General features: G+C 36.2%; 1 protein-coding gene across 7 annotated transcripts in view; it reads left to right on the plus strand.

Annotated features, from left to right (window-relative positions):
- Positions 1 to 25656, plus strand: part of IGSF11 (immunoglobulin superfamily member 11) — a 134094-nt gene that overhangs the window by 103942 nt on the left and 4496 nt on the right. For 2 of the 7 annotated variants that reach the window (XM_032298998.1, XM_032299001.1), the window contains exons 2-5: positions 6601 to 6764; positions 8197 to 8404; positions 10685 to 10840; positions 25044 to 25166. In XM_032298998.1, the coding sequence (XP_032154889.1) occupies positions 6601 to 6764; positions 8197 to 8404; positions 10685 to 10840; positions 25044 to 25166 (651 nt within the window). The remainder of the gene's footprint in view (positions 1 to 6600; positions 6765 to 8196; positions 8405 to 10684; positions 10841 to 25043; positions 25167 to 25656) is intronic. The other 5 variants (XM_032298999.1, XM_032299003.1, XM_032299004.1 and 2 more) reach the window with 3 other exon arrangements.

The raw sequence follows: 25656 nt of genomic DNA on the forward strand, positions 1-25656 counted from the left end.
TGAGCCACTGCACCTGGCCTAAGTGGATTTTTAATCTAATATTTAGCATTCAAATTTAAATTCTTGCCTAGAATTTCAAACATGAAAATATACTTTAAAAGGAAATAGGGTTTTTGGTTTTTTTAGTAGGATAGAAAAAAATTAAGCATCAGAAATGCATAAAAAAAAAAAAAAAATAAAAAAACAAAAAACCACATTTCCATCCTTCTTACACTAAGAACCTTTTTGTTACACATAGTTCTATCAGTATGTTAAAGAGGAATCATGAGACACAATCACAGAACAACTTAATTTTGTCTTCTGCAGACCTTTAAATTTATTCATGAGTCAGTTCTTTCCTTAGATGTGAACAAACCAGGTTACACAACTATTCTGATTACTTCGAATTTAAAAAATGAAATAAAACAAGAACATCTTAATTTACATACAGAATTATATGTTTGGTTCCCTGACTGCCAGTGAAACACCCTCTAGGAGTCCAGATACCTGGCTTCAGCTGTCCTCTACTGAGGTCCCATCAGCGAGCCCTCTTGTTAGAGTCTGAGATGACTCGGCACCAGCTTTCATGTGTGTTCACCCCTGATCCATTGAATACTCAGACATCCTTGACCTACAGGAGAGGAATAGGGTGAGTGAGTCTTATAGTATACCACAGCTCTAATTTAAAAGTTCTCTCCACAAAGCCCCTTTACATTTATTCCCTTTCTGTAGTCCTCAAAGTTATATAACCCACTTTTCAGCCATCTTCCTTGTGCAAATTCTTCAGGGTAGTTTGTCTTAAAACTCTCTTTGGTATCTGATATATCATATCTTAGAGTCTTGGATGGCTTTCTTTTAAAATCCCGTAGAGAATTCTGGTAACAAAAGAGAATAATGGCTTTTTTAAATGTTAAATGTTTCTGTCTACATTAGATAGAATGGAGCAGCGTATTTACAAATACATTTTTTATTGCTCAGTATCAGTCCTACTGGTAAAGAAATGTCCTTTCACAAGCAATAGTATCTTCATCACTTGTTTTCTGAGACATGAACTGTGGAAGAGTATGGTATAGTAAAAAAGAAGTCAGAAGATGGAATCCTAATGTTATGACCTTAGGCAAACCTGTCTCTTTAGGCCCTGATTTTTTCACGTGGAAATTGAAGGAATTGGATTAGATCAATTTAGCAACATGCATTTGTTGAGTTTTCATGGTGTGCTTTCTTAGACCATACAGTATACTGATGAGGTTTTGTTAAATAATCACACTAATGCGTGAGTCTTATAGTGTACCACAGCTTGGTTATGATGAAAAATTTGATGGTGTTCTGACACTTCTTTGTGAGACCCTGACCTAGACTGAGAGGTCAGGGAAGGCTTTTCTTTGAGAAGGTAACACTTGAGCTATTGTGAAGGATGAGTAGGTTACTAAGTAAAGATGTTGGGGTTTATAAGTAGGTCACTAAGTAAAGAAGTTGAGATTTGGAACAAAGCAAACCTGACAGAGGGAAGACAAAGAACAGAGCAAAGGCTCTGATTCCAGAGCTCAAGAGAAATTTAATTGGTAAAATGTACCAGATTTGATCATCATGGTTTGGGAGATGATGAAAGAGTAGACTTAAAGATTTCTAAATGTCTGGCTTGTCCAGCTTGGTGCTGTTTGAGCCATTCACAACTATAGGGAACGTCAGGAAGGAGCCAGAATATATTTGGGAGGTGGACATGCAAAGGAATAGTTTGATCTTGAACAAGCTGACTTTTGAGGTGTGTTTGAGGTAGCCACATGGTGAAGTCTAGGAGACAATTGGATATAAAAGGAGAGGGTTGGATTAGAGATATAAATTTGAAAGCCATTAGCATTTGTATGAGAATTGAATTTGTGATGGTAAATGAAATTCTGTGGGGAGATAGTTTAGAATAAGACATTAAGCACTTTCAGAAATACCAACATTTAATAACCATGTGGAAAAGAGTAAAACAGCAAGAGAAAGTGACAAGTGTCCAAAGAGTTAGGAAGAAAACCAGAAGTGAATTATATTAACATCACCAAAGCTAAGGGAAAAGTGTATTTCAAGGAGGAGGGAAGGGTCATCTCTGTCAGATGTTTACGAGAGTCCAAGAATGATTACAAGTGTCGTACAGCCACAGGCAGTCTCTGGGAAGTCTAGGGAAAATTGTTTTTAAGAAATGATTGGGGCAGAAGTAGATTGAAAACTTTGGAGTAAGAATAGATTCTGTGAAGACAGTGCTGTCAGTATAGACAGTGCTTCCAGAAAGATTAACATGAAGTATCAGAGAGCTAGGGCTTCCCTGCTGAGGACTGTGGGATGTAGGGAGTTAAGAATTTTGTTTTCAGTTTAAATACTGGAGGATGTTTAAATGCTATCAGGAAGCCTCTAGTGCAGAGAAAGGGGTTGAAGTTACAGAAGAGGGCAGTCTATGATAAGATCACTAAGGGGGCCAAGCAGATGATATTTAAAGCTCACATTTGGAGTTGGTCCTAGATAAACTCCTAATCTGTCAGGAGAGAGGGAGATGAGGGTGAGACAGAGTGAAACTCATTTGCAGATTTAGAAGCAGGAAGTAGAAGGAGTTTCTAATAGCTTTAGGTGAAGTGAAAGTCCATTCTAGTTTTAATTTTCGTCATCATATAATATGGTAGTGATAATAATAACAAACACATATGGAGTGATTTCTGTATGTTAAGTGTAGTAGTAAAATGTGTGCTCTTTGTAGACTAACTGCCTGGGTTTGAATCTAGACTTTACCACCTCCTAGCTTTATGACTGTGTGACCTTGAGCTGTGTTTTTAATTCTCTGTTTTTCTGTTCTTCTGTAAAATGAAAATAATGTCAGTAAGTACCTTATAGGATTAAATGAGCTTGTGTGTGTGTGTGTGTGTATGTGTGTGTGTGTGTGTATGTATAATATGTTATATATAGAGATAACTTAACGTGGACTTGGCATTGTGAGTGTGCCCTAAATGCTAACTAGCAATAGTAGTGGTAGTGGTTGTCATCCTCAGCATCTGGTACTGTCCTCATCATACACATTGTACAATGTGATGATAATATTTAGCTCTGTTTTACAGAGGAAGCAACTGACTTAGAGATTAAGTTACTTGTTTAGGGCCATGCAGCTAAGTAGATGAAAGAACCACATGTCAAACCCGATCTGTACAGCTTCAAACCTATACCTTTGCAAATTCTGAAAGCAGCTCATCTAGAATATTTCTTCTGCAGCTATTTCAGAATGTGAGATTTTAGGGTTGGCCTTATGTGAAAACGTGAAGTAAGTGAAGTTGGCCTTTCACAGCTTCTGCTGCCCTGAAGGCTTGCTGTATGCGAGCAGTCCTGTTGCTTCCTTGGCTCCCAGCCCTGTCCTGCACAGCTCGTTGTCCTCTACTCACCCTATCGTAGTTGCTTTCTCTTTCATTCTTAGTTCATATTGGTCACTTAAAAAAATTCGTATCAAACTTTGAGTTAAGCTTGAAATTAGTGAATTGCTAGTGGAGGGTACTTACAATCCTGGACAGATTAAGGTGGGATCATATTCCCTTTACCTCTTCCTTGGAGTATTGCCTGAAGAATGCAGTGCTGGAGGTTCTGGCACCAGTCTGGCTTCTACATTTATTCTTAAAAACATTTCTATCAGCACTTATTGTAAATTTATCATAACATTATAACAAATACATTCCCTAACCCACTTCTACCTTATGAGATAGCTTATTCTATTCATTGCCTGCTCCATGATCAAATAACCTTCCCTTTCTGCTGCCAATTCCTAAGCTTCTTTCAACTTGTTTTTAAAAATTTAGAGACTTCCCCTATGTCATCAAGTGCCTTTTTTTTTTTTTTTTGAGATGGAGTTTCGCTCTTGTTACCCAGGCTGGAGTGCAATGGCGCGATCTCGGCTCACCGCAACCTCCGCCTCCTGGGTTCAGGCAATTCTCCTGCCTCAGCCTCCTGAGTAGCTGGGATTACAGGCACGCGCCACCATGCCCAGCTATTTTTTTTTGTAGTTTTAGTAGAGACGGGGTTTCACCATGTTGACCAGGATGGTCTCGATCTCTCATCAAGTGCTTTATATTATATCACAGACAATTTGTAAAACATTTTATTCTGCCAATTTAACTCCTGAGAACATCATCAGGTTGTATGTGAAGAACATGAAGTTCTATAGAAGGAAGGTGTTAGGTGTGTTTATTTTTTAAACTGATAGTAATCATAACAGTATGTAATTGTGTTACTTCTATGGGAGAGATACTATCACTTCAAAATAAAACAGTTTGAGATACTGTCAAAGACTTAATGTATTTTTCATGAGCAAAATAACTTCTTTGTAGGGTCTCCATGGCCTATTTTGATCCCCTGTTATTTCCATTCTGTTTCATTGTACCAGGGAGGAGGCATTCTTTGCAGAAGAGATAACAGTTATTTTGACTTCCCATGAGTTGGCTCTGGTGAATCAGTTTTGTCTTTTAGAATTTTAAATGTTATTGACATATAATTTATATTCCATAAAATTTATTCCTTTCAAGTATAAAATTCAGCGACTTCTACTAAACTTGCAGAGTTGTACAACCACCACAGGAATCTAGTTTTAGTTTTCCATCACTAAAAAGTCCCATTGAGTCTATTCACAAGTCCCTACGCCATCCTGTGTATCCCCGAGTGGTATTATTTTACTTTCTGTCTCTATAGATTTGCCTTTTCTAGACATTTCGTATGTGTGGAATCATATATTATGCAGTGTTTTGCATCTGGCTTCTTTGAGAGATGTGTTTTGGGAGGCTCATGCGTGTTGTAAAATGTATGAGTAGTTTGATGCTTTTTGTTTCTGAACAGTATTCTGTTGTATGGATATATCACATTTTGTTTGTCCATTCACTAGTTGTTGGATGTTTGTATTATTTCCTTTTCAGGACATGATATGAATAATGCTGCTACGAACATTCATGGACAAGTCTTTGTGTGGACATGTATTTTCATTTTACTTGAGTAGATTGCTAGTAAATGAAATTGCTATTTGTATGTTATGATTATGCTTAACTTTTTAAGAAACAATTTTCTAAAGTGGCTGCACCATTTTACATTCTCACTAGCAATGTATGAGATTGCAGTTTCTCCACAATCTTGTCAGTACTTGGACTTGTCTTGATGATAGCCATTCCAGTAGATGTGTAGTGGTGTCTTACTGTGGCTTTAATATATATTTTCCTACTGAGTAGTGATATTGAGTATCATTCCATGTGCTTTTAAGCCTTTGTTGAAAGGTTTATGCAAATCTTTTGCTCATTTTAAAATTAGGTTGTCTTTTAAATTATCGAGTTGTAATAGTTCTTTATGTATTCTGGATATAAGTCCTTTATCATATATATGATTTGTAATATTTTCTCCCAGTCTGAATCTTGACTTTTTCTTTTCTTAAGTCTTTTGAAGCATAAAAGTTTAAAAATTTTAACAAAGTCCAATATATTAATTTGTTTTTCTTTTATGATTCATGATTTTGGTGACATATCTAAAATCTCTTTGACTAACCCAAGATCATTAAGATTTTCTCTATGTTTGCTTGCAGACATTTCCTAGTTTTGGCTCTTTTATTTAGGTCTATGAACATTTTTGGTTGATTGGGCCTGTGAACATTTTCCGTTGATTTTTATTTAGGCCTATGATCATTTTCTGTTGATTCTATATTCTGAATATTTAATTTTTGGCATATTACTGTCAAATTATCCCAGCACCCATTTTTGAAAAGACTATTTTTGCCTCATTTACTTTTCTTGTACCTTTATTGAGAAGCATTTGACAATAAATACAAAGATTTGTTTTAGTACTGTCAGCCTTGTGACATTTATCTGTATGTCTGTCCTTAAAAGGCTAGTACCATACTGTCCTACTACAGCTGTATAGCAAGTTTTAAAATTAGGTAGTGTGAATTCTCCATCATTTTTTTTTCCTTTTCTGTATTCTTTTGGCTATTCTATGCCTTTGTCTTTCTGTATGTTTTAGAATTTGTCAATATCTGCAGAAAAGACTACTGGGATTTTGATTGGGCTACGTCTGAATCTATAGATCAGTTTAGGGACAATTGGCATCTTAAGATTGACTTTTCCGATTCATGAATGTTATATATCTCTGCATTTGTTTAGTCTTACTGATTTCTTATATTAGCATTATATGCATTTCTGTGTATGGGTGCTGTACGTATTTTGTTAGATTTATAAGTAAGCATTTAATTTTGCAGTGTGCTAATGAAACAACACTTTGAAAATTACATTTATTTCTAATCTTCCATCACCATTGCAAATTTTGCTCGAACCCCATCAGTTGACTTCATCTGTGTCATATTTAAATTTGGCTACATATCAGATAGCATCTTCCAAAAGAGAGTAAATGGCTTCTGATATTTTTCTATTGTAGTTTCCAAGAGGTAAAGGGGTGAACCATTTTTATTATTTTGACTCAGTGACTGGTCAGCCATTGTTTAGTAAGACTATCATGTCAGTCTACTCAACTATGATCAATAATAATGTGATAACATAAAACACACAAACCTTCCTGAAGGAGTTTGGACTGTGGGGAAAAGGTGAGCATATAACCTTCCTGTTCCTTCTTCTGTAGGTGTTGCAGCATCCCTGGAAGTGTCAGAGAGCCCTGGGAGTATCCAGGTGGCCCGGGGTCAGACAGCAGTCCTGCCCTGCACTTTCACTACCAGCGCTGCCCTCATTAACCTCAATGTCATTTGGATGGTCATTCCTCTCTCCAATGCCAACCAACCTGAACAGGTACTTCTGTTCCATCCTTTGCTACCTCTAAAAGGTTAATCTTTTCAGAGGAGGTGGGTAGGGAAGCATCCTGAGTACATCTTTGGTTTCAAGAATAAGGTGGCATTTCCAATGTGCCTCTACTGTTTTAAGGCCTACTTCTCTGACTTATCAGTCAACTATCAGAAGAGGCTATCCTCTTTTTAAAAAGGTAACAGATGTTAAGAGTATCCTTCTGAGAGTTTATGTAGGACCCTGGAATTTTATCAAAAACATTGCTAACAGGCAATTGTGGCCAGAAGGGACTGGCATCAACACAGATGGTTGACAGCATACTTTGAAAAGATAGTGATAATAGTGAGGAAGTAATATTAGGTTGTACTACTTGATTTTTTTAAAGTTAATTTCACTAGTATTTCAAAGTAAAACATGACTAGCTATGTTAGCCAGTGTAAACAGTCTTATATAAATTATTAATAGAATGTGTACATGAAATAATGTACATGAAAATGGAAGCTACTCCCCAGTAAGCTGTTTCTATTACAGGAAAAAGACCCATAATTTGTAGAACTCACTGCAGAAAATAATGCTTAGAAAATTAATGAATTGTGATAATGGCTACACGTTTATTTACAATGATAATGGAGTTTTTTTTTTTTTTTGCTTGTTACTATATATCACTACCTTCTTCCTTCAGTAAGCTTATTATTACTTCAAAATATTTTATAAGCTAGATTTTCTGATATGAAATTCAGTAGAAGCTTCCTTTGTTTCTTTATGGAATTTTTGTAGTTAGACTCAGTCTTCAAGGTCATTCAACCTTATTATTTTAGGAGGCAAGGATGGAGCTAAAGAAGCAAAGAAAGAACTTGTCTAGAGTTACTAAACACATTACAGGTAGAGCTTGAGTAGAACCTAGTCCTTCATTCACAGCCCAAAGGGCTGTTTGTTAAGTCATTCTGAGTCTTCTATGAAGACCTAACTTTGATAATAGAGGCTGACATAAGAATAGCAATCATGGACTTGTAATGCTTCTTCCCTTTTATGACATTTACTTACATTCAGTCCATACCTATAATCTATCACTGTGTGAACTAGTAAGCATGAGAATGGCCATGCTAATATTTTTAAAATTTTATTTTGTAATCAATTTTTTGAACTGGTAAAAATATTTATGAACTAATAGTAGGGTGGGTAGCATCAAAGATGTTTTCTATGTTCTGATGAGTTAGGTAAGGAAAAAATATTATTCTAATTTGGTATGTGAGAATTTAAAAAACTCCAAGATACTTGTGAACAAGTACAGTAAAAAAAAGTTGGTGATAGCTCTCATATTAGAAATAAAATTTTCTAACGTTTGGTGCAGCATTTGGTACTGTCTACCATATAGTTGTTGTTTTGTGTCTAGGAGAGGATACAATGGCCAGTTTATTTATTTTGCTTTCTTTTGCAGGTCATCCTGTATCAGGGTGGACAGACATTTGACGGTGCCCCCCGGTTCCATGGTAGGGTAGGATTTACAGGCACCATGCCAGCTACCAATGTCTCTATCTTCATTAATAACACTCAGTTATCAGATACAGGCACCTACCAGTGTCTGGTCAACAACCTTCCAGACAGAGGGGGCAGGAACATTGGGGTCACCGGTCTCACAGTGTTAGGTGAGTGACAGAAGAGTCCTGGGTGGCTTGGGCTTTGCTTATGAATCTACTCTCAAGCGTACTTACTTCTGCCCTTCCTTCTACACCCTCAGTCCTCTTATGTTCTTTTTCTGTCTTCTCTCAGTTCTACCTCTTCTCTGCTTCTCTGTGCTTCCTACAGATAGTCTCCCCACTCCTTTCTGGTGGTCTCTGAAACTTACTTCTTTAATGACATTTTGTGAAGGTGAAGAAAGACGGTATCAAATACTATCAGAAGTGGTCTCTCACTTTTCTTAAGCTTCTGCAGGACAGAACTTATTGTTGAGAGAAAATTTAATCAAGAATTACTTGAGTATACAGCAGAAGTTTTAGCATGTGTGAGAATAATACTATTACTTCATATCTATGCAACACCGAATAGGGTCACCACATTTCTTGGCTTGCACCTGTTGTCCTGATGTAATAATACCTTTTCCTCCCACAAGTATCCTTGTTTGACGAATAAATCACATCATCGCCTTAATACTGAGACCAAATAGATTTAGGGTTTTTCCCACAAATTACGTAGAAAATAAACAGCAAAGTTTATATTAAAATTTAGCTCTTCTTACTCAGACCGGCACTGTTTCCATTACACTTTGTTGTTAGACTATCTCATACTAAATTATATCCATTATAAATATGTTTTGTTTTTCACTTCTTCTGTCTCTAATATGAAATACTGCTTTCTAAATGAATACTTGTGGTAGAGGTGGCTAAACTCAGTTCATCTGGGGAGATGGAAAAAGTACTGAGAGAAGATTGATGTTCTTGATTCTCCTCCATCCTGCTCAAGTCTCAGAACCTACTGCTGTAGTCCTTGTCAAACGCCACCCCCCCTTTCTTTTTCCTTCATTGTTGAGTCATTTAAGAATAAAGGTGGTGTGAATTCCTGTCATTTTCCCTCTTTAAGAATACGCTATAGCCCCTAGTGTGTTTTTCTCCCAGCCTTCAAACAGAATAAGAAAACTAATGACCAAGTCGGGGATTTCTATTCTCAAAATCATATTCACTGTATTATATTAAAGATTGTATAGACCCTAAAATACTCTGAGTACTGAGTACAGAGTTCTAATGGAATTAAATATTCTGATACTTACACCTGTAAGTTAGGTGACTTGCTTTCCATATTATACAACCTTACTTCTTTTTTGTTTGTCCAGACTCTTCAGCATCATTTTTTTTTTTTTAAAGAAGACAGAAGCCCTTAATTTATTTTATAATTAGCACTACCGCCAAAGAATTATTTTGGGTTTCTCTTCCTGGTATCACAGTGGCAATGACAAAGGCAACCACAGATTGATTTGCCCCCCCACAGTAGTTAGGGTTCTCTAGGATTTTTATTCTTTCTACCTATACCCTTTTATTGTTCTCTCTTCCCCTACCCACTCTTTTTTTCTGATTCCTCTGTATACTCTGCATTAATTTTTTTCATTTATTCATTTTGGAAAGGGTGAACATATTTACTGAAAAGTCATTAGCATTACAAATAAATCATAAATTGGATTTAAACACTACTGTCTGCATTCCCCAGTATGAAACTTCAAGCTATGGGCTTAGTTTATGTTTTTTTTCTTTTCTTGTTACTATATATCACCACCTTCTTCCTTTAGTGTTCTTTTTGGTAATTTTTTTTCCATATTTTTTGTGTCTGTCTTAATGATCGTGAAATGTCCACTGCATTATCATCAACTTTACTTTTACTTGAACCTTAGTTTAACTTTCCCCACCATAAAGCAGAATTTGGTATAAAGTGGGTCTGTCCAGGTTTTGTTTGGAAAGGAACGAAGGACCTTGCTAAGGTGGTCTTAGCCGGAGAATAGTTGGCAGGGTAAGGGTTGCTTTTCCCTTACCCTGCCAACTCTAAAAGTGGCTTTTCCCTTGCCCTGCCAAATCTCTAAAAGTGGCCTCTTTCAGCAATGTTTTAAAAAGCAACATGATGACACAATGGATCTTAAGAATTCTTCTTTAGATGAAGCAGAATGAAAGGAAGATCTTAAGATACCTTGAAAATACAACCAAACGGTGAAGGTCCTCTGTACATATTTGCCCCCTGCTTACCCAAGTTGCAGGCCTGTACCTGTGCCTAAGCCTCGTGAATGGGTGCATGACTCCTCTGGTTTCAGGCGTGAGTCTGTCTGTCTCCTATGTTCCCAAAACAATGTAATCTAAGGGTCCAGTGTATTGAATGTTGATGTCTCCACCGTCATCACTTGGCTCACAGTAAAATGTGTACTTTATTGCTTACTCTTCCTATTATAGTTCCCCCTTCTGCCCCACACTGCCAAATCCAAGGATCCCAGGATATTGGCAGCGATGTCATCCTGCTCTGTAGCTCAGAGGAAGGCATTCCTCGACCAACTTACCTTTGGGAGAAGTTAGACAATACACTCAAACTACCTCCAACAGCCACTCAGGGTATGTACAGTGCTGCTTTACCCATTTTATTAGTTATCATGGACAATGCTGATTCTAAGACTCAAAAAGTAATTAACTTTAATAGGTTTGAAAAATAACACCCTAAAACTGCTGAAAAAGCTTTCTGGATCATTTTGTGTTTTCAGCTTTAAAGTGAATAAAAAATTTACTCTCTCTTCTCTATGTTGCCTTTATGAAATGTATTTCATCCAGTGGTAACTATATATGGGAACTCTGGTCCCATTCATGTGAAGATTTAAAGTATCTAAATGATAGCTTCTTTGCATTAACTGTAAGATAATTATTTAAGTTTATATCTAAGAATACACTTCCTGCTTGAGGTAGAGCTGCCTGTTTTATTAGGAGAAACATGAGCATAGTGTCAAGAGGGTTGATCCTCCTGTTTTCAGCCTCACATCTGGTTAGAGGAGGAAGATAGGAAAGAGTAAAGGAAAAGGCCTCAGGTCACAACAGATCCAGGAATTGGTCAGCCCAGACAGGTAATAATGGAGGAAGCCTGAGCATCATGGATGATTTCTACATGTAAACCCAGCTCTTTAAATTTAATTTAAAAGAGAACATCCTTAAAAAATTGAAGAGATTTTGTCAGATAAAATGAGGGGAAGATATAGAATCATAAAATACTCTGGTTCAAGAAAATAAAATTTAGCAGCTTTGGGTATTGTATCATCTCTAATACAGAAAATGTTTCTTGTAGTATTCTCAGGGTAGATTTACAAATCTGAAATTTAAACATAAAGTGTTAGCAGTTAATGGAGAGGCCCCAAACCACCTTAATTATGCCTGATAAGTCTGAATTATATTGTTGGTCCACATCTGTCATGGAAAAGGAAAGTCCTAAGTTGTAGTAAAATTATTCATATTAATGAGCCAGTGCCACAAGCCTCTAAACAGCCTATAAATTTCCACTAATAATCCCAACTAATATTGATGGACTTTCCCATCATCTTTTAATTAACCTAGCCTCAAATTCATCATTATAAAAAAATTCTTTTCAACATAATAACTTTTTATTACGTAAAGAATGATTGCTGCAATACTCTTGTTCATTGCTAAAGGTTTCAGACACGCTGTTGGCTAAATCGCTGCTTTTGTGGACTGATTTGTCTATCTCACCATTGTAAATGGTATGATTGAAATAGCTCTTGTCTTGATGTGTTGAAAATGGTATTCAGATTTTTGACTTTCTAGTATTTTCTGTACAGTTCACCTCTCTGGGCTCATGTTGCTTTCTTTTTTTTTTTTTAAATGGGTTAACAATAACTTCAAGGTCCTCTGTGGCACCATTTTGTTTTTTTATTTATAATATCTCTGTGGAATATTGGATGGAATTTGTAATTTTAAATGAAGAGTTGACAGTGGTTATTTATATGTAAGTTGAGAAATAGCTGTAGAAAGAGCCTTCCATAACCTCTTTATTTCTGTATATCAGTCAGATTTCTTGATACCATATCCGCTTTTCAACTTGAATACTCGGCAACTTTAGGCATAAAAGTGAACTTGAATGACAAGGATAAAACTTTGTCTTTTATAACTTAATCTCTGGATTGATTATCATAATTACTTTGGATAACCATATCTATCATAATCATGTACATTAAATTGTAATATTTTAAATTCAAATTTATCTCTTGATATCCATATTAATAAAGTAGATCTCGAAATAGAATATTACCCCAAAATAACTTAGATTTTTTTCCAGAGGATTTACTTTACTAATTATGTTTATAATTGCTTAATATAAACTCATGATGTATTCTCTGAAAAAAGAATATTTGACAGCAGGAAAGTACATCCCAAAAGTCTGGTTGGTGACAAGGGAATAATATTTTGAGATTAGAATTTCTTTTATATATAGGGACTAGCTTGAGGGAACTCCCTCTGGCCAAATCTGGGACAATTTGAATATTAAAATAAATATATAGTCCATAGAATAAAATATGAATCACCAAATCCCTACAGATAAACATAAATAAATGGAGTCAAAGAGCAAGCATTTTTTTTCCCCACAGTCTGATGCCAACTAATGTGTATACAAGGAATAATGGAGTTAGAAAATTGTCATTGAGGTGAAAATAGTCAGCAAAAATTTGATGGGAAACAGACTATTTAGTTAAAAAGTACGTCCCCACAAATTGCTTATTAAAGACAAAAAAGTAACTTTATAAGGGAGAGACCTGTTGGATACCCCTTTAACCAAGTGATCAAAGTAAACTTCACCAACATTGTGACAAACTGATATCATGTACCTCCTAATAAATGTACTGAGAAGGACACATCATTTCTGTGATATTACTGTCAAAAACACATAACCTAAATCTTATCATGAGGAAACCGCAAACAAATGTGAAGGCTAAACTGTCCATATTGAAAAAGACTAGGGAGTTAACTCATTTATGCCTGAGGTTGTAATTTTTTGATTTTTTTTTGCGATCAGACCTTGGCGATGATCTTGAGCAGTAGGATGTAAATTACTCCCACATGCTTAGTGTTCCAGTAATGGAACACTGAGCATAAATGGTTAAGATGACTAGATGTAATGAAGAATATTGGCTTACCATCTGAACAGGGAAACAAATAGCCATAAAAGACGTTGCGATAACTGATGAAACTGAATGTACACTATAGATTAGCGAATGCTATTAGATCAAAGTTAAATTTCTTGGCTTTGATGCATGTACTGTGATGATACAAAACCTGTCTTTGTTTTTAGGAAGTATTCACTAAAGTACTTAGTGGTAAAAAGGCACGATGTCCTCAACCTTATAAAAGAGACCCAGTGCACTAGCTAGTCCCTTTCACCAAGTAAGGACTGCGAAGCAAATTCACTCTGCACTGGTTACTTGCCTGACTCTTCTGAGACAGAACATTCATACACAAAATGAGTTTCATGAAGTGGATTTATTACTTAATAGGCAGCAAAGGACAACAGAAGCCTAGCATTCATTGAAAGCCAGTTCCACAAGGCTCAGAAAAGCTGCCTGGAGCAGATAAGAGTCTTGTCTGTACATGCCCTCTTGCATATCAGCTGAGAGAACCCAGAAAGCAGCTCACCCTGAGTTTTATACCCAAGTGTCACTGCGCTAAGGTGATGAAGGACATCCTGTTTTTAGGAGGGTCTGGAACAGAGCCTGAGGTGTTCCAGTCAGTTCCTCCTTAACTCAGGATATTGTTTTCCTAGCATGTTCTATAGTTACTCTTGAGAACAGCGAGCAAGAAAATGGGAAGCACTGAGTTGATTCCAGACCACACAAAGAACTGTCCTGTAAGGGCACAACAAGAAGACATCATCATCTAGAAACCAGGAAATGGGCTCTTACCAGACACGGAATCCAGAGGGGCCTTAATTTTGGACATCCCAGCCTCCAGAACTATGAGAAATAAATTTCTGTTGCTTATAAGCTACCCAGTCTATGGTATTTTGTTACAGCAGCCTAAACAAACTAAGACAATGAGGAGTCTAAAGTAGTTGAAATTGTAGAAACAAAATAAAATGGTGGTTTCCAAGGGCTGGGAAGTGGGGGAAATGGGGAGATGTGGGTTAAAGGGTACAAAGTTTCAGTTATTCAGGATGAATAAATTATGGAGCTCTAATGTACAGCATGATGGCTATATTTAGCATTACTATATTGCATACTAGAAATTTGCTGAGAGTAGATCTTAATTGTTCCCAACCACACACACATACACAGGTAGTATGTGGTGTGACTGACATATTAGCTTGGTTGTGGTAATCTTTTCACAGTATATATGTATATGAAAATATCATATCATATACCATAAATATACACAATTTTTGATAGTCATTTGTGCTTCAGTAAAGCTGGGGAAAAAAGAAAAAGCAATTGTATAATGCACAAGGAAGGCCCTCCCAACAAAGAATTATCTGGGCCCAAATTTCAATAAATAAATTATTTAACATTTTCTATTGTTAAAATATCCCTGCATTTATGGAATAAAGTCTCCTTGATTGAGATTTAAAAGCATAAATTGTTCCATGGGGTTTGCTAATATTTTAAGAAAATATTTGTATCAATGATCACAAGTGAGAATGGCCTATAGGTTTTTTTTTCTGTCTTCTATTGTCCTAGTACAATTTTAGTATCATATAACACCAAATAATCTTATAAAATGAATTTTGTAGCTTTTCTTTTTTTCTATTATTTGAAATAGTATGAATAAGTTGGGCATCATGATGATTCTATAGAATTTGCCTATGAAAGTTTGCCTAGCTCTTATGATTGTTGGTTGATTTTTGACTACTGATTTAGTTTTTCTAATGGTATAGATTTTCCGTATCTTCCATATTTTTCTGGAAAAGTCTTTTTTGTCCAAGTTATACATACCACCATCAAGATGTTCATAGAATTCTCTGTACAGAAACAGAATAATGTATTTAAGAGTGTAAGTTCTGGAATCGGTGGGCATAGTTTTGAACTTTGAATCCAGGAATCACTGGGTATGTGACCTAGTGCCTTAGTTTTCTTATTTGTAAAATGGAGACAGTCATCGTAACCAACTTATGGTTGGACAAAGATTAAATGAATAAGCATGGAAGATGTGCAGAACAGCAGCTGGCATGTGTAAGCCCCTACTAAATATTATTATTTAAATTACCATCATTATTATTCTCTTATGAAGTTTCAAACTCTGTATTCAATCCCCTTTTCATTCCTAATACTGTTTATATGTGCCTTTCCTCTATTTTTAAAGTCTATCTTGCTAAACACAGATTTTGATTTTATCTAACCTCTTGTAACTTGCATCAATTTCTGTACTTCATTCATTCATTCATTCATTCATTCATTCAACAATGTTTGTTAAGCACCTATCAGGTGCTGGAAACTGTTCTAGGTGCTGAAGATACATTGGTGAACCGAATAGATAATTCTTCTCTTTCTAGAGCTAACATTCTAATGGGTGGAGATGAAATATAATCAGTAATTGCAGAATTTGTGATAAGGTGCAACGTTCTGTGGGGAAGGATTATATCAGGGTAAAATAGATTAGGGGATGAGGAACAACAATTTTGAGTAAGGTTCTTAGGTAAGCCTCATTATATTCTAGCAAATATTTAAAGATGATAAAGGAATGAGCCATGTGGATATGGGGCCTGGAGAGCATTGTAGGCAGAGGGAATGGACATATGAAGGCTTTGAGGTGGACATGTGCCCATGTATTTCATGAATATCAAAGAGGCCAGTGTGTTTGTAGTGGAGCCAGCAAGGTGGAGAATTTAAGAGCCATTATGTTCAGTTGCAGGTGTTAGGGTATGTATTTGTACGTGCATTGCATATGAAGTGTGGTAATTGTGTTATTCGGTATTCTATATCTTGACAATATTTTACATGCATTGGCTCTGATTTTATGAGAAATTTGTGTTTTAAAATCACACTGTAAGACTGTGGATTTGTCAATTTGTTCTTACAGTTATGCAACTTTTTCTTTATCCATTTTTAGCCTGTGTCATTAGGTGCTTACAGATTTGTTATACCTCATTGTTTCTCTATGTTAAAAAAGCTACAGTGGCATTCTTTGGCTAATTCTTGTTGGCACATTTCTATTATATGGTTCATTGGCTTTCAGTTTTCCATACTTCGTGTTTTGGTGTATTACTTATAGACAACATATATCTGGATTTAGTTTGGTTTTCAATCCATAATCTGAGAGCTTCTGTCCTTTGAATTCATTTATATTAATGATTACGGGTATAGTTCAATTTCTAATATTTTATTTGAGGTTTTCTATTTATTAAGATTTTTTTCTTTGTGTCCCCTCTTCCCATAGCTTCTACTGATTATTCAAATATTCTTTATAATATTTTTTCTCCTCTACTTTTGAAGTTATAAGTGTATTTCTCTTAGTGCTTATTCTTGAGGTTCTTAAATATATACTTGATTTAATGTAGTCTAGAAGTAAAAAAAACTCTACTGTCTATCCAAATAATAGGACCATAGAAAGCTTTATTTCTTCCATTTCCCTAATCTGTGTGAATATTTAATTTCATTAGTTCTCTGTCTTCTTTCCTATTAGCCATTTTTTGGATATTTTTATTCTATCCATCATAACTCTCAACTTCTCTCTCATATATTTGAGTTCTGTACTTTTATTGTCTGCATTTTAGTTATTTTCTTGGCTTTAGCATATTCCACCTTATTTTTAACTTTTCTCCTTATTAATCATCCTTATTTTTGTCATTGTTTACGGACATTTCAGTTTTATTTCGATTTACCCCAAAGTCTGCCAGTATTTTGGCTCAGCATTGCTTCTTTCATCACGGTCAGTTTTTCCTCTGTTCCATTTTCTTATATTGAAGTACACACACCCTTCGGTAGGTATTACATTGATGACCTGTGAGTGTTAAGTTGTTCTTGGGTTCATTTTTCTGAAAATATATTTTTTTCCCTACACTCTTGAATGCAGTTTAGTTAGTATGGAATGCTAGATTATTAGTTATCATTCCTCAAGAATTTGAAAATGTTCCATTTTATTCCAGCCTTTCTTTTTTCTATTGAGAAAGCTGCTGGCAATCTATAGGCATTTGCATTTTCCTTCCTTTGCTTTTTGCATTTTTTTTTACTTCGTGTTCTATAGATCCTAGAATATAGTTTAGGTATGTGTTTATTTTTATTAATTCTGCTGTGGGCTTGTGGTGCTTCTTAAATTGAGAGATTGTGTTTTTTGTCACTTCTGGAAAATTATCTGTCCTCATGTTTTTGAATATAGCCTTTTCTCTCTCTCTCTCTCTCTCTCTCTCTTTTTAATCATTTCCTATTAGCTCTTGGTTTATTCTTTTAATTCTGTACACCATGTTTTTTAACCCTTTCTATCAGTAAATTTCTTTACCTTTCTGTGTGGCATTCTGGTTATTTTTTGTTTTTGTTTTTTATTTTTCCAAATCACTGGTTCTTTCTTCTGCTCTGATGGCTGTTCAACCTATCCCCTGAATTTTAAAATTTATTTTCTTATTTTCTTTCCTCTTTTTTTTTAAGAGATGGAGTTTCATTCTGTCATCCAGGCTACAGTGCAGTGGCACCGTCACAGCTCACTGCAGCTTCAAACTCTTGGCCTTAAGCAATCATCCCACCCCAGCCTCCTGAGTAGCTGAGTCACAGCACCTGGTTGTTTCTGTGTTGCTTTTGGGTCTTTTATTATGGTGACTGTTCTGTATTAATAATTTTAAGCATACTAATTGTATAGTCACCTTCACATAACTTCATGCTCTTTGTATGCTAATCCTCCTGTTTGTTGTGTAGTTAACTTTTCTTCATGGTGACATCCCTTTCCTATTGTCCTCATGTAAATTTTTCACCTGGATTGTTCTTCTGTAGTTTCCCTAAAACTGTGAGTTATATTTTATATTTGTTTCTGCCAACATCTCTAGAGGTTTTGGGAAGATGAAGGGATGAGCAAAACAAGAAAGGGGTGATTGTCAATGCTGTGAGGGTGGTCAGGTGGCTGGGCCCTGTGATGTCGAGTGACATGACTGGAGATGTGAGGCACTGTGGGTTTGTCCTGCAGCCACTGAAAATCCAGGGCTGGAGCTGGCTCACAGGAGCTGCATATCAAGCCATGGACTGGGATTCCTTCCTGGAGTGACACCCACTCTCCAAGCCTGCAGTTTCTTGGCAACCAAGGATGGAGATTAGCACAGTTGTTTCTCATGGTGGTTCAGTAAAACTTGAACTCAGCAAGGAAAGCTGAGGGATAATTAGGGGAAAAACACCTCATTTCTGACTTAAAAGGGAGAATAACCTTCACACTTTAAGGATGCACAGAGAACTTTAAAATGTGTTTTTAAAAATTACGTGTAAATAATGGCAATCAATTTTCTATGCACTCTTTATCTTGGTAAACATAAAGTATGATGTATTTATTTTTTTTATTAATGGTTCACATTTTCTGAATCCAGATTGTACATTTTTCTTTCATGGTTTGTAAGAAATCGCCTGTTTTCTTCATCCTTTCATAATTTAATAAAGTAAGAGAGATCATTAACTCTCCTGCTTGCCTGAGAACTCTGTGTATATCTTTAGAGATCATAGCTGTAGCAGGAGAGTATCTTAAATATCACCATGGTGCCACTCTTATGTTAAAGGGAGAAGACTGAGGCTCCAAGAAGAGACTAGGTTTGCCCAGAACCAATAAGAAGAACTGCAGTTCTTTTGGCATGCTTGTAACACTCAGGAATCTTGATACTGCCTCTCTCTCCCCCACCCCATCCCCCGTCTCTATTCTCTCTTTCCTCTTCTCTCTCCTCTCTCGTTTTTCAGAGACAAAGTGTTGCTCTGTTACCCAGGTTGGAGTGCAGTGGCGTGATGACAGCTTACCATAACCTCACACTCCTGGCCTCAAGTTATCTTCCTGCCTTAGTGGCCTGAGTAGCTAGGACTACAGGCAGATGCCAGCATGACTAACAAATTTTATATACATACAGTAGAAATGGGGCCTTGGTATGTTGACCAAGCTGGTCTCAAATGCCTTGGCCTCCCAAAGTGCTGGGATTATAGGTGTGAGCCACCACACACCACCTGATTCTGTTTCTTGAACTGACAGTGCTGTTTCCCTTCCCAGTAAGAGTGCTCCCATAAATGTTTTTCATGGGGAGCAGAAAAAATTTTCACCCACTAAAGGTGCTGAATAAATGAGGCTAATTTCTGCTTCATCAAGATGTTATTCTAACTGAAGATGAGTTTTTTCCCTTATTTTTGCCCTTTGACATAAAGAAACAAATCCCATATAATGTTTCGTATTTCCTCTGTTTTGAAAGATTGAATGCCAACAATTTTAACTATATTAATTTGTTTATACATTCATTTATTTTTAAGTGTGTGTGTATTCAAACACACACATAAACACACACCTTATTCTGTGCAACTGCTTCAAAGCAGAGTGTTGGGGAAGGTAGAGAAATACAAAGAGACGTATCTCTGTCCTAGAGCTCACTGCCTAATGGAGGAGACAGTTTTAAAGAGACAGTCATAGTACTACGCGTTTAATGCTACAAAAATATATGCAGTGCCATAAAATTTAAATTATAGAAATATTACTTGTCCCTGAGAAGTCCAGGAAGAACATTATAGGGAAAAGGGTTCCTAAGCAGGAAAGGGATCTTAAATGATGGATAGAAGTTTTACTGGGTAAAAGTGGGTGTTACGGGGATCCATGCTCTCAAAATCTTGCAAGTGTGAAAGTTTAACATTTTTAAGTGAGAAGATCTGTGAAGCTGACATAAAGGTTCATGGAAGTTTCTCCAGAGAGGAGCTTGAAAAGGTGAAGTTCAGATCATGAAAGGCTTTATGTAATATGCAAGGAGTTTGGATGTTATCTCTATCTATAGAGATACACTGACATTTATAAAGAAGAGAAGATCACCAGATGTGCATTTTAAAAACTAAGATTGGCAGCTAGTCATGAATGGAAGGCTTTGGTAATAGCCCCACCAAGAAAGAAGAGGACCTCAACTAAGTCCTTAGAGACAGGGATGGAGAAGGTACAGTGGAGAAAAGATTTGAGAGAGATTGAGGAAAAAAATTACAATATATTGAGCTTGGTTAGATATTTGAACTCAGAAGAGTCAGAGTTAACTCAGATTCCTGTTGTGGGCCACTGAAGCAACAGTAACCATCTTAACTCAGAAGAGGAATTTGTAGAGGTTTGCTTGAGGAAGGGTGCTGAGTTAGTGGTCTCCTAGGACCTCTAGATGGGGTTTGAAATAATGATAATGGTAACATTTTTTGAGCACCATGTGCCATTTGTTGAAAATTAAAGAGCAACAGTCAACATAGAGATATACTGATTCAGAAGAATTTATTCATGTCCAGTTAAAAGTAAAAGCAGTATCAACAGAAGTGGGTAGGAGAGAAGCAGTCAAAATCTAATTGGTCTTGCTTGTAGCTTTTGCCATGTGATGAGTATGTGTAGCCCCACCAAGTCTTGTATGTCTTGTATGTTGCTAATGGTAAATCATTCTTGCAAGGAAATACTAATGTATTTGTACACACTACACTATTCAAATGTTGCTGAGTAATGTTCATTGGTATTTTCACAAGTTTGAATATTTGCTGTAGCCTTCATCTCTTTGTGAATACTTGAATGGCAGAAATGCAAATAGAAGAGGATGAGAATATTCCTTTGAAATATACTAACATGAGATCAGAAATTAATTTAAAATCTGATTTGGCAAAAGCAGTATCTATTTCAATGGTGAAACCAAAATCAGGGCAAACAGACAAAATATTTTTATCATTGACCAAAAAAACTGAGCTACTGTGAAGCAGTATGTATCCTAACATCCATCGAGAAGGTGCCCTTGGACACTCTATTAATGGGAACAGGTTCTTTCCCTGTCCCACCTCCATCTCTGTCTTAATTCAGCCAGCATCAACACAAAATGAAATAAAATGCTCTGTGTCCAATGTTATATTTTAAATTTAAGAGTAATACAGTTTAAAATTAAGTAGCTGTGGTGTTATCTTTTTTTTTTCACAGATTTTAATTTGTCATTTATTTTCTGTTAATTTTCCCTTTATTCACCATTTAAAAAATTTAACAAATATCTTTTTCAAGTTAGGATAATTTTTACATATTATTGAAATATATAATTTTCATGTAATCATTCAAATAACAAAGTATACATCCACTGTTATATAGTCTACAGAATACTTCTGAAACTTTTATATAAGATATGTTCAGTTTATTATAGTCACTCATTTAAAATATATAAATCAATGAAAAATATAATTTATGATTTAGGAATTCTTATCTGTCACTCTTCAAATCCAGAAGATCGATATCTATTGGGAATTAATATCTATTGGGAGACACTAGACATTTTTCATATATCTTGACTGAATATTTTTTATGATTCAGAAACATATATCAGTTCCCCTAGAAGTGCCAGGAAGGAATTCCCACATGGAAACATTCTCAGGTACTATAGTAACCTCTCATTTAGTCCTCTCAGTAACCCACCATATGTAGGCACTTTGGTAGCTCCGTATGTCAGATGAGGAAACTAAAATGTATGAAGGAAAACACGTAACACACTCAAGACCATGACTAGTAGGAGGTAGAATAGATTCAAACTTAGGCTAATTGGAAAACATACTCTTAGCATCATCTACTAGGCACCCAGAGGCGGCATTCTGGAACTAAGGAGAAAGGATGGAACTGGAAATGTGTACACCAACATTTGGGTTTCTGTAATTCAGAAGAGCCTTCAATGCCAGTTACGTAGCTGCTGAACCAGGTGCATAGTTGCTGTGAACTGAAACAGTGGGGTGTGATGTCCTTTGAGCTTCCCAAATTATGTGGTTTCATACCATTGAACTTTCCCTACTCTTTAAAAGAAGTTCAAAAGAATATTCTCTTAACTATATTTCAGAAAACTACTTTCCTGCCCAGGCAGTCCAAGTGAAATGACAGATTGAGGAATTAGCCTGTTAGTTTCAGAAAGGGCTGTGTGCTTTGTGGCTGCAAACAGTCTGCTGTTTGCTGGAGTTGCTCCCATCTTCATTTTGCCTTGTCTACATAAACAGGGCTATTTTGTTCTGGTTAATCTTCTCTTATCAATGTACCTGTCTCATTCCCTGATTATATTCCAAGTTAACTCTACCATAGTATGTCAACCTCATTTAATATTTTCTTATAGAAACATGCTCATGGTGTTGGCATCTATAGGGACAAAAGGAAGAACAGTGACTTCACTTTTAAAAATAACGTTTTAAAGCAAGAATCTTTAGAGTTTACCTCTTTCTATGTGGCAGAATGCTGTGTAAAGGAGCTGTTTAAGATTTCCCAGATTGTCTCTGGAAATGTCAACAAAATTACTGGTTTGGTGTGAGCTCATCAAATTTTTAGAATTCCAGAACTTAGGGGGAAAAAAACCCCACCACTACCAGCAAAAACCCCAGGAACACAAATTGTATGGTTGATTTGCAGGAGATTATGATTTTCTTGCATTGATGATATTAGAACATGTGTTGACGAGGGAGCTAGGCAGATGGCTTAGTTTATAAATACAGCATTGGAACATTTATTAGTCAGGAAATATTCTATAGCTGCACCCTGTAGAATAATATGGCTTTAAGTGCCTTGCTAGAGTGCCAAGCGTATGTATGGTGAGTATAAACTTTGGACTTGGACAAACCTCATTTTATAGATTGCTGCTGCTTGTGTACTTTGTGATCTTGGACAAATTGCATGGCTTCTCTGAGCTGTCTCACCTTTGTAAAGTAGGGAATACAGAATGTAAGCTTGTTGTGAAGATTAAATGAAGCATATTTAATGCTCTTAGTACAGTGTATGTGGTACACAACAGACATAAAGAGTAGACAACCCTTTTATTTGTTGATCACCTTTATTTATTAAGCGCCTTTCTGTGTGCTGGTAATTTCTGAGACAATAATTGTTTTCTCCTCCCCTGTAGCCTATTTGATTTCTTAGTCCTCATTAGATGTCTCCTGTCTGTTCCCCTATCACCCTCTGTCCTCTAGCCCTGGTTGGCACTTACCCATTTATTGTAATTCTGTGCATACTTGTCTCATTAGGGCAAGGGACTGGATCTGTCTTGTTCATTATTGTATCACCATCCTTAGAAAACCAAGCACAAAGGAAGATGCTCAATACATATTTATTTATTAAATGAATGAATTAAATGCATGCACACATTGCTGACCCCTCCTCTCTGCTTCTGCCTTTTATCTTGATACAGATGATGGTTGCCAGCAGAAACCAGTTAACTAAATCTTAGTTCCATCTAAAAATAAATAACCCAGGGTGGGGATAGCTCCAGGTGTTGCCCCAGGCATACTTGGACTTTGTGTCAGAATATTTTTTTACTTGTCCTATTAGGAGGCTTTTCTGTTTACTTCTAAATTTGCAGCTATTTTGACTGGTTGAGATGACTGAATGTATTATCTTTCCTGTATAAGGGAGGCAATGAAGCCTAGACCTTAGAGGTAAGACAGCCCCTTCATCCAATTGAATTTCCTAACAACCAGCTGTGTAATCTTATTACACATCTAAAGCTTCAGTCTCCTTGATTGTTCAATGAGATTAATAATAAAAATACCTCAGGGTTATTTGTAAAGATTGAAATAATGCATATAAAAGCTTACCCAATGCCTGGCACATATTAGTAACTATTAACTTTTAAAAATTATTCCTGTAAGTCATTTATATTTTGTAGGAATAAATAATCAAACTATGCTAATATTGACAAATTACTAAAATGTGAACTATTAAATAATTTCTTGGCAATGCCAGTGCAGTGGCCTTGAAAATGTATTGTTCAGACTCCTGATGTGGGGAACATAATTGGCTAAAAGCCTTGCTGCTTCCCCTCTAGATCCACCACTGCTTCACACCAAGGCCAAGCTTTGCCTGGGCTCCTCCTAGCCCGTGATGAGCCACAGTAGGGCTACTAGTGCAGGCCTATTGCTGCAAAGCATGGGACTCCCTTAACAGGTGACTTTGGCTCAAGGACTTCCCATCTGCCTGGTGGACACTTCCATAAAAATGTGTTGCAGCTTGAGACTCTTCTTACCCAATCTTCCTTGCTTCCCTCTCCTTTTGACAGTGAGTGGTGAGACCTACACCAAAGTCTGAGGCTCTCCCTGCCTTCTGCATCTTCCTCTCACATCTCGTTTACTGGTATTTCCTCCAGTAAACCTCATGCTTGTCTTGGTGCCTGCTTCTTGGAGGCTCTGAGCTAACACAAACAACTGTAAATAGATGTTGTTGGGGAGTAACAGTTATGATATTTTCTTCATCAACCATGAAGTTAAAATTATTATAAGTTTAACATGATCTTTATGTTATTGCAGTTCCTCAGAACTAGAGTTTGATGTTACCTTAAATTCTCTAGGTTAAGTGTTAGCCACCATTTCCTCAAGGAAGTCTACTAACACTTAGGACTTTACATGCTAACCTGCAGATTCAGTTTTAAAATTGTTCTGATTTAGGACAGTCCTCCAAAGTTACAGGTCTTTAAAGTGAGATAATGATTTTAGTCTTTAATGTGTATGAACCAATAATATCTCACCCTACCCCCACAAAAGAAATTTATTGATAGGTCTCAAGATAATAGGTTTCATCTGTTTTTATAGTCTTCGGCTGATTTCTTTGGTTTTGCTATTATTCCTGCCAAATCCTCACTCAATTATTATTTTTGTGACAGACCAGGTCCAGGGAACAGTCACCATCCGGAACATCAGTGCCCTGTCTTCAGGTTTGTACCAGTGCGTGGCTTCTAATGCTATTGGAACCAGCACCTGTCTTCTGGATCTCCAGGTTATTTCACGTAAGCTTATGGAAATTCTGATATCAACTCTGGGTCTGAAACTCTAAGACCTTTGTTAAACCAGAAAATGAAGCATTCTGCTGAATTGTCTTAAGGTTGTCTGAAGGTTAAATAGAAATTCTTTTGGTTTTATTGAAAATAGTTTGTAAATGTGTCAGCAGTATGATGCTTTCTAGCCTCAGCAATATGGTAATCTTTATGGCAAAGTATCTTTCTCCTCAGGATTGTTAGAATTGAACCAGTTCTTATTGTATAATGTTATAGAGACATTGTAAAAACTATAATAATCTTATGGGTATAGCAAGACCTTCTTGTGTTTCTTTTTAATTTCTTACATCTGCATAATTTTTGGGTGTCTAGGTTATAAATGGCAGTGTAGAAAACTTTTCTTTAGTAGAGAATTCTGGGATATTTGAATTCTGGTTGCAAAAGGAAGTTGTCTGACTGAGTTGAGGTAGAAAGATATCCCCTGATTTTCAGCATTCATTTA

Source organism: Sapajus apella, unplaced genomic scaffold (genome assembly GCF_009761245.1).
Source record: "Sapajus apella isolate SASKATOON/1434 unplaced genomic scaffold, GSC_monkey_1.0 scaffold40, whole genome shotgun sequence".
NCBI lineage: Eukaryota > Metazoa > Chordata > Mammalia > Primates > Cebidae > Sapajus > Sapajus apella.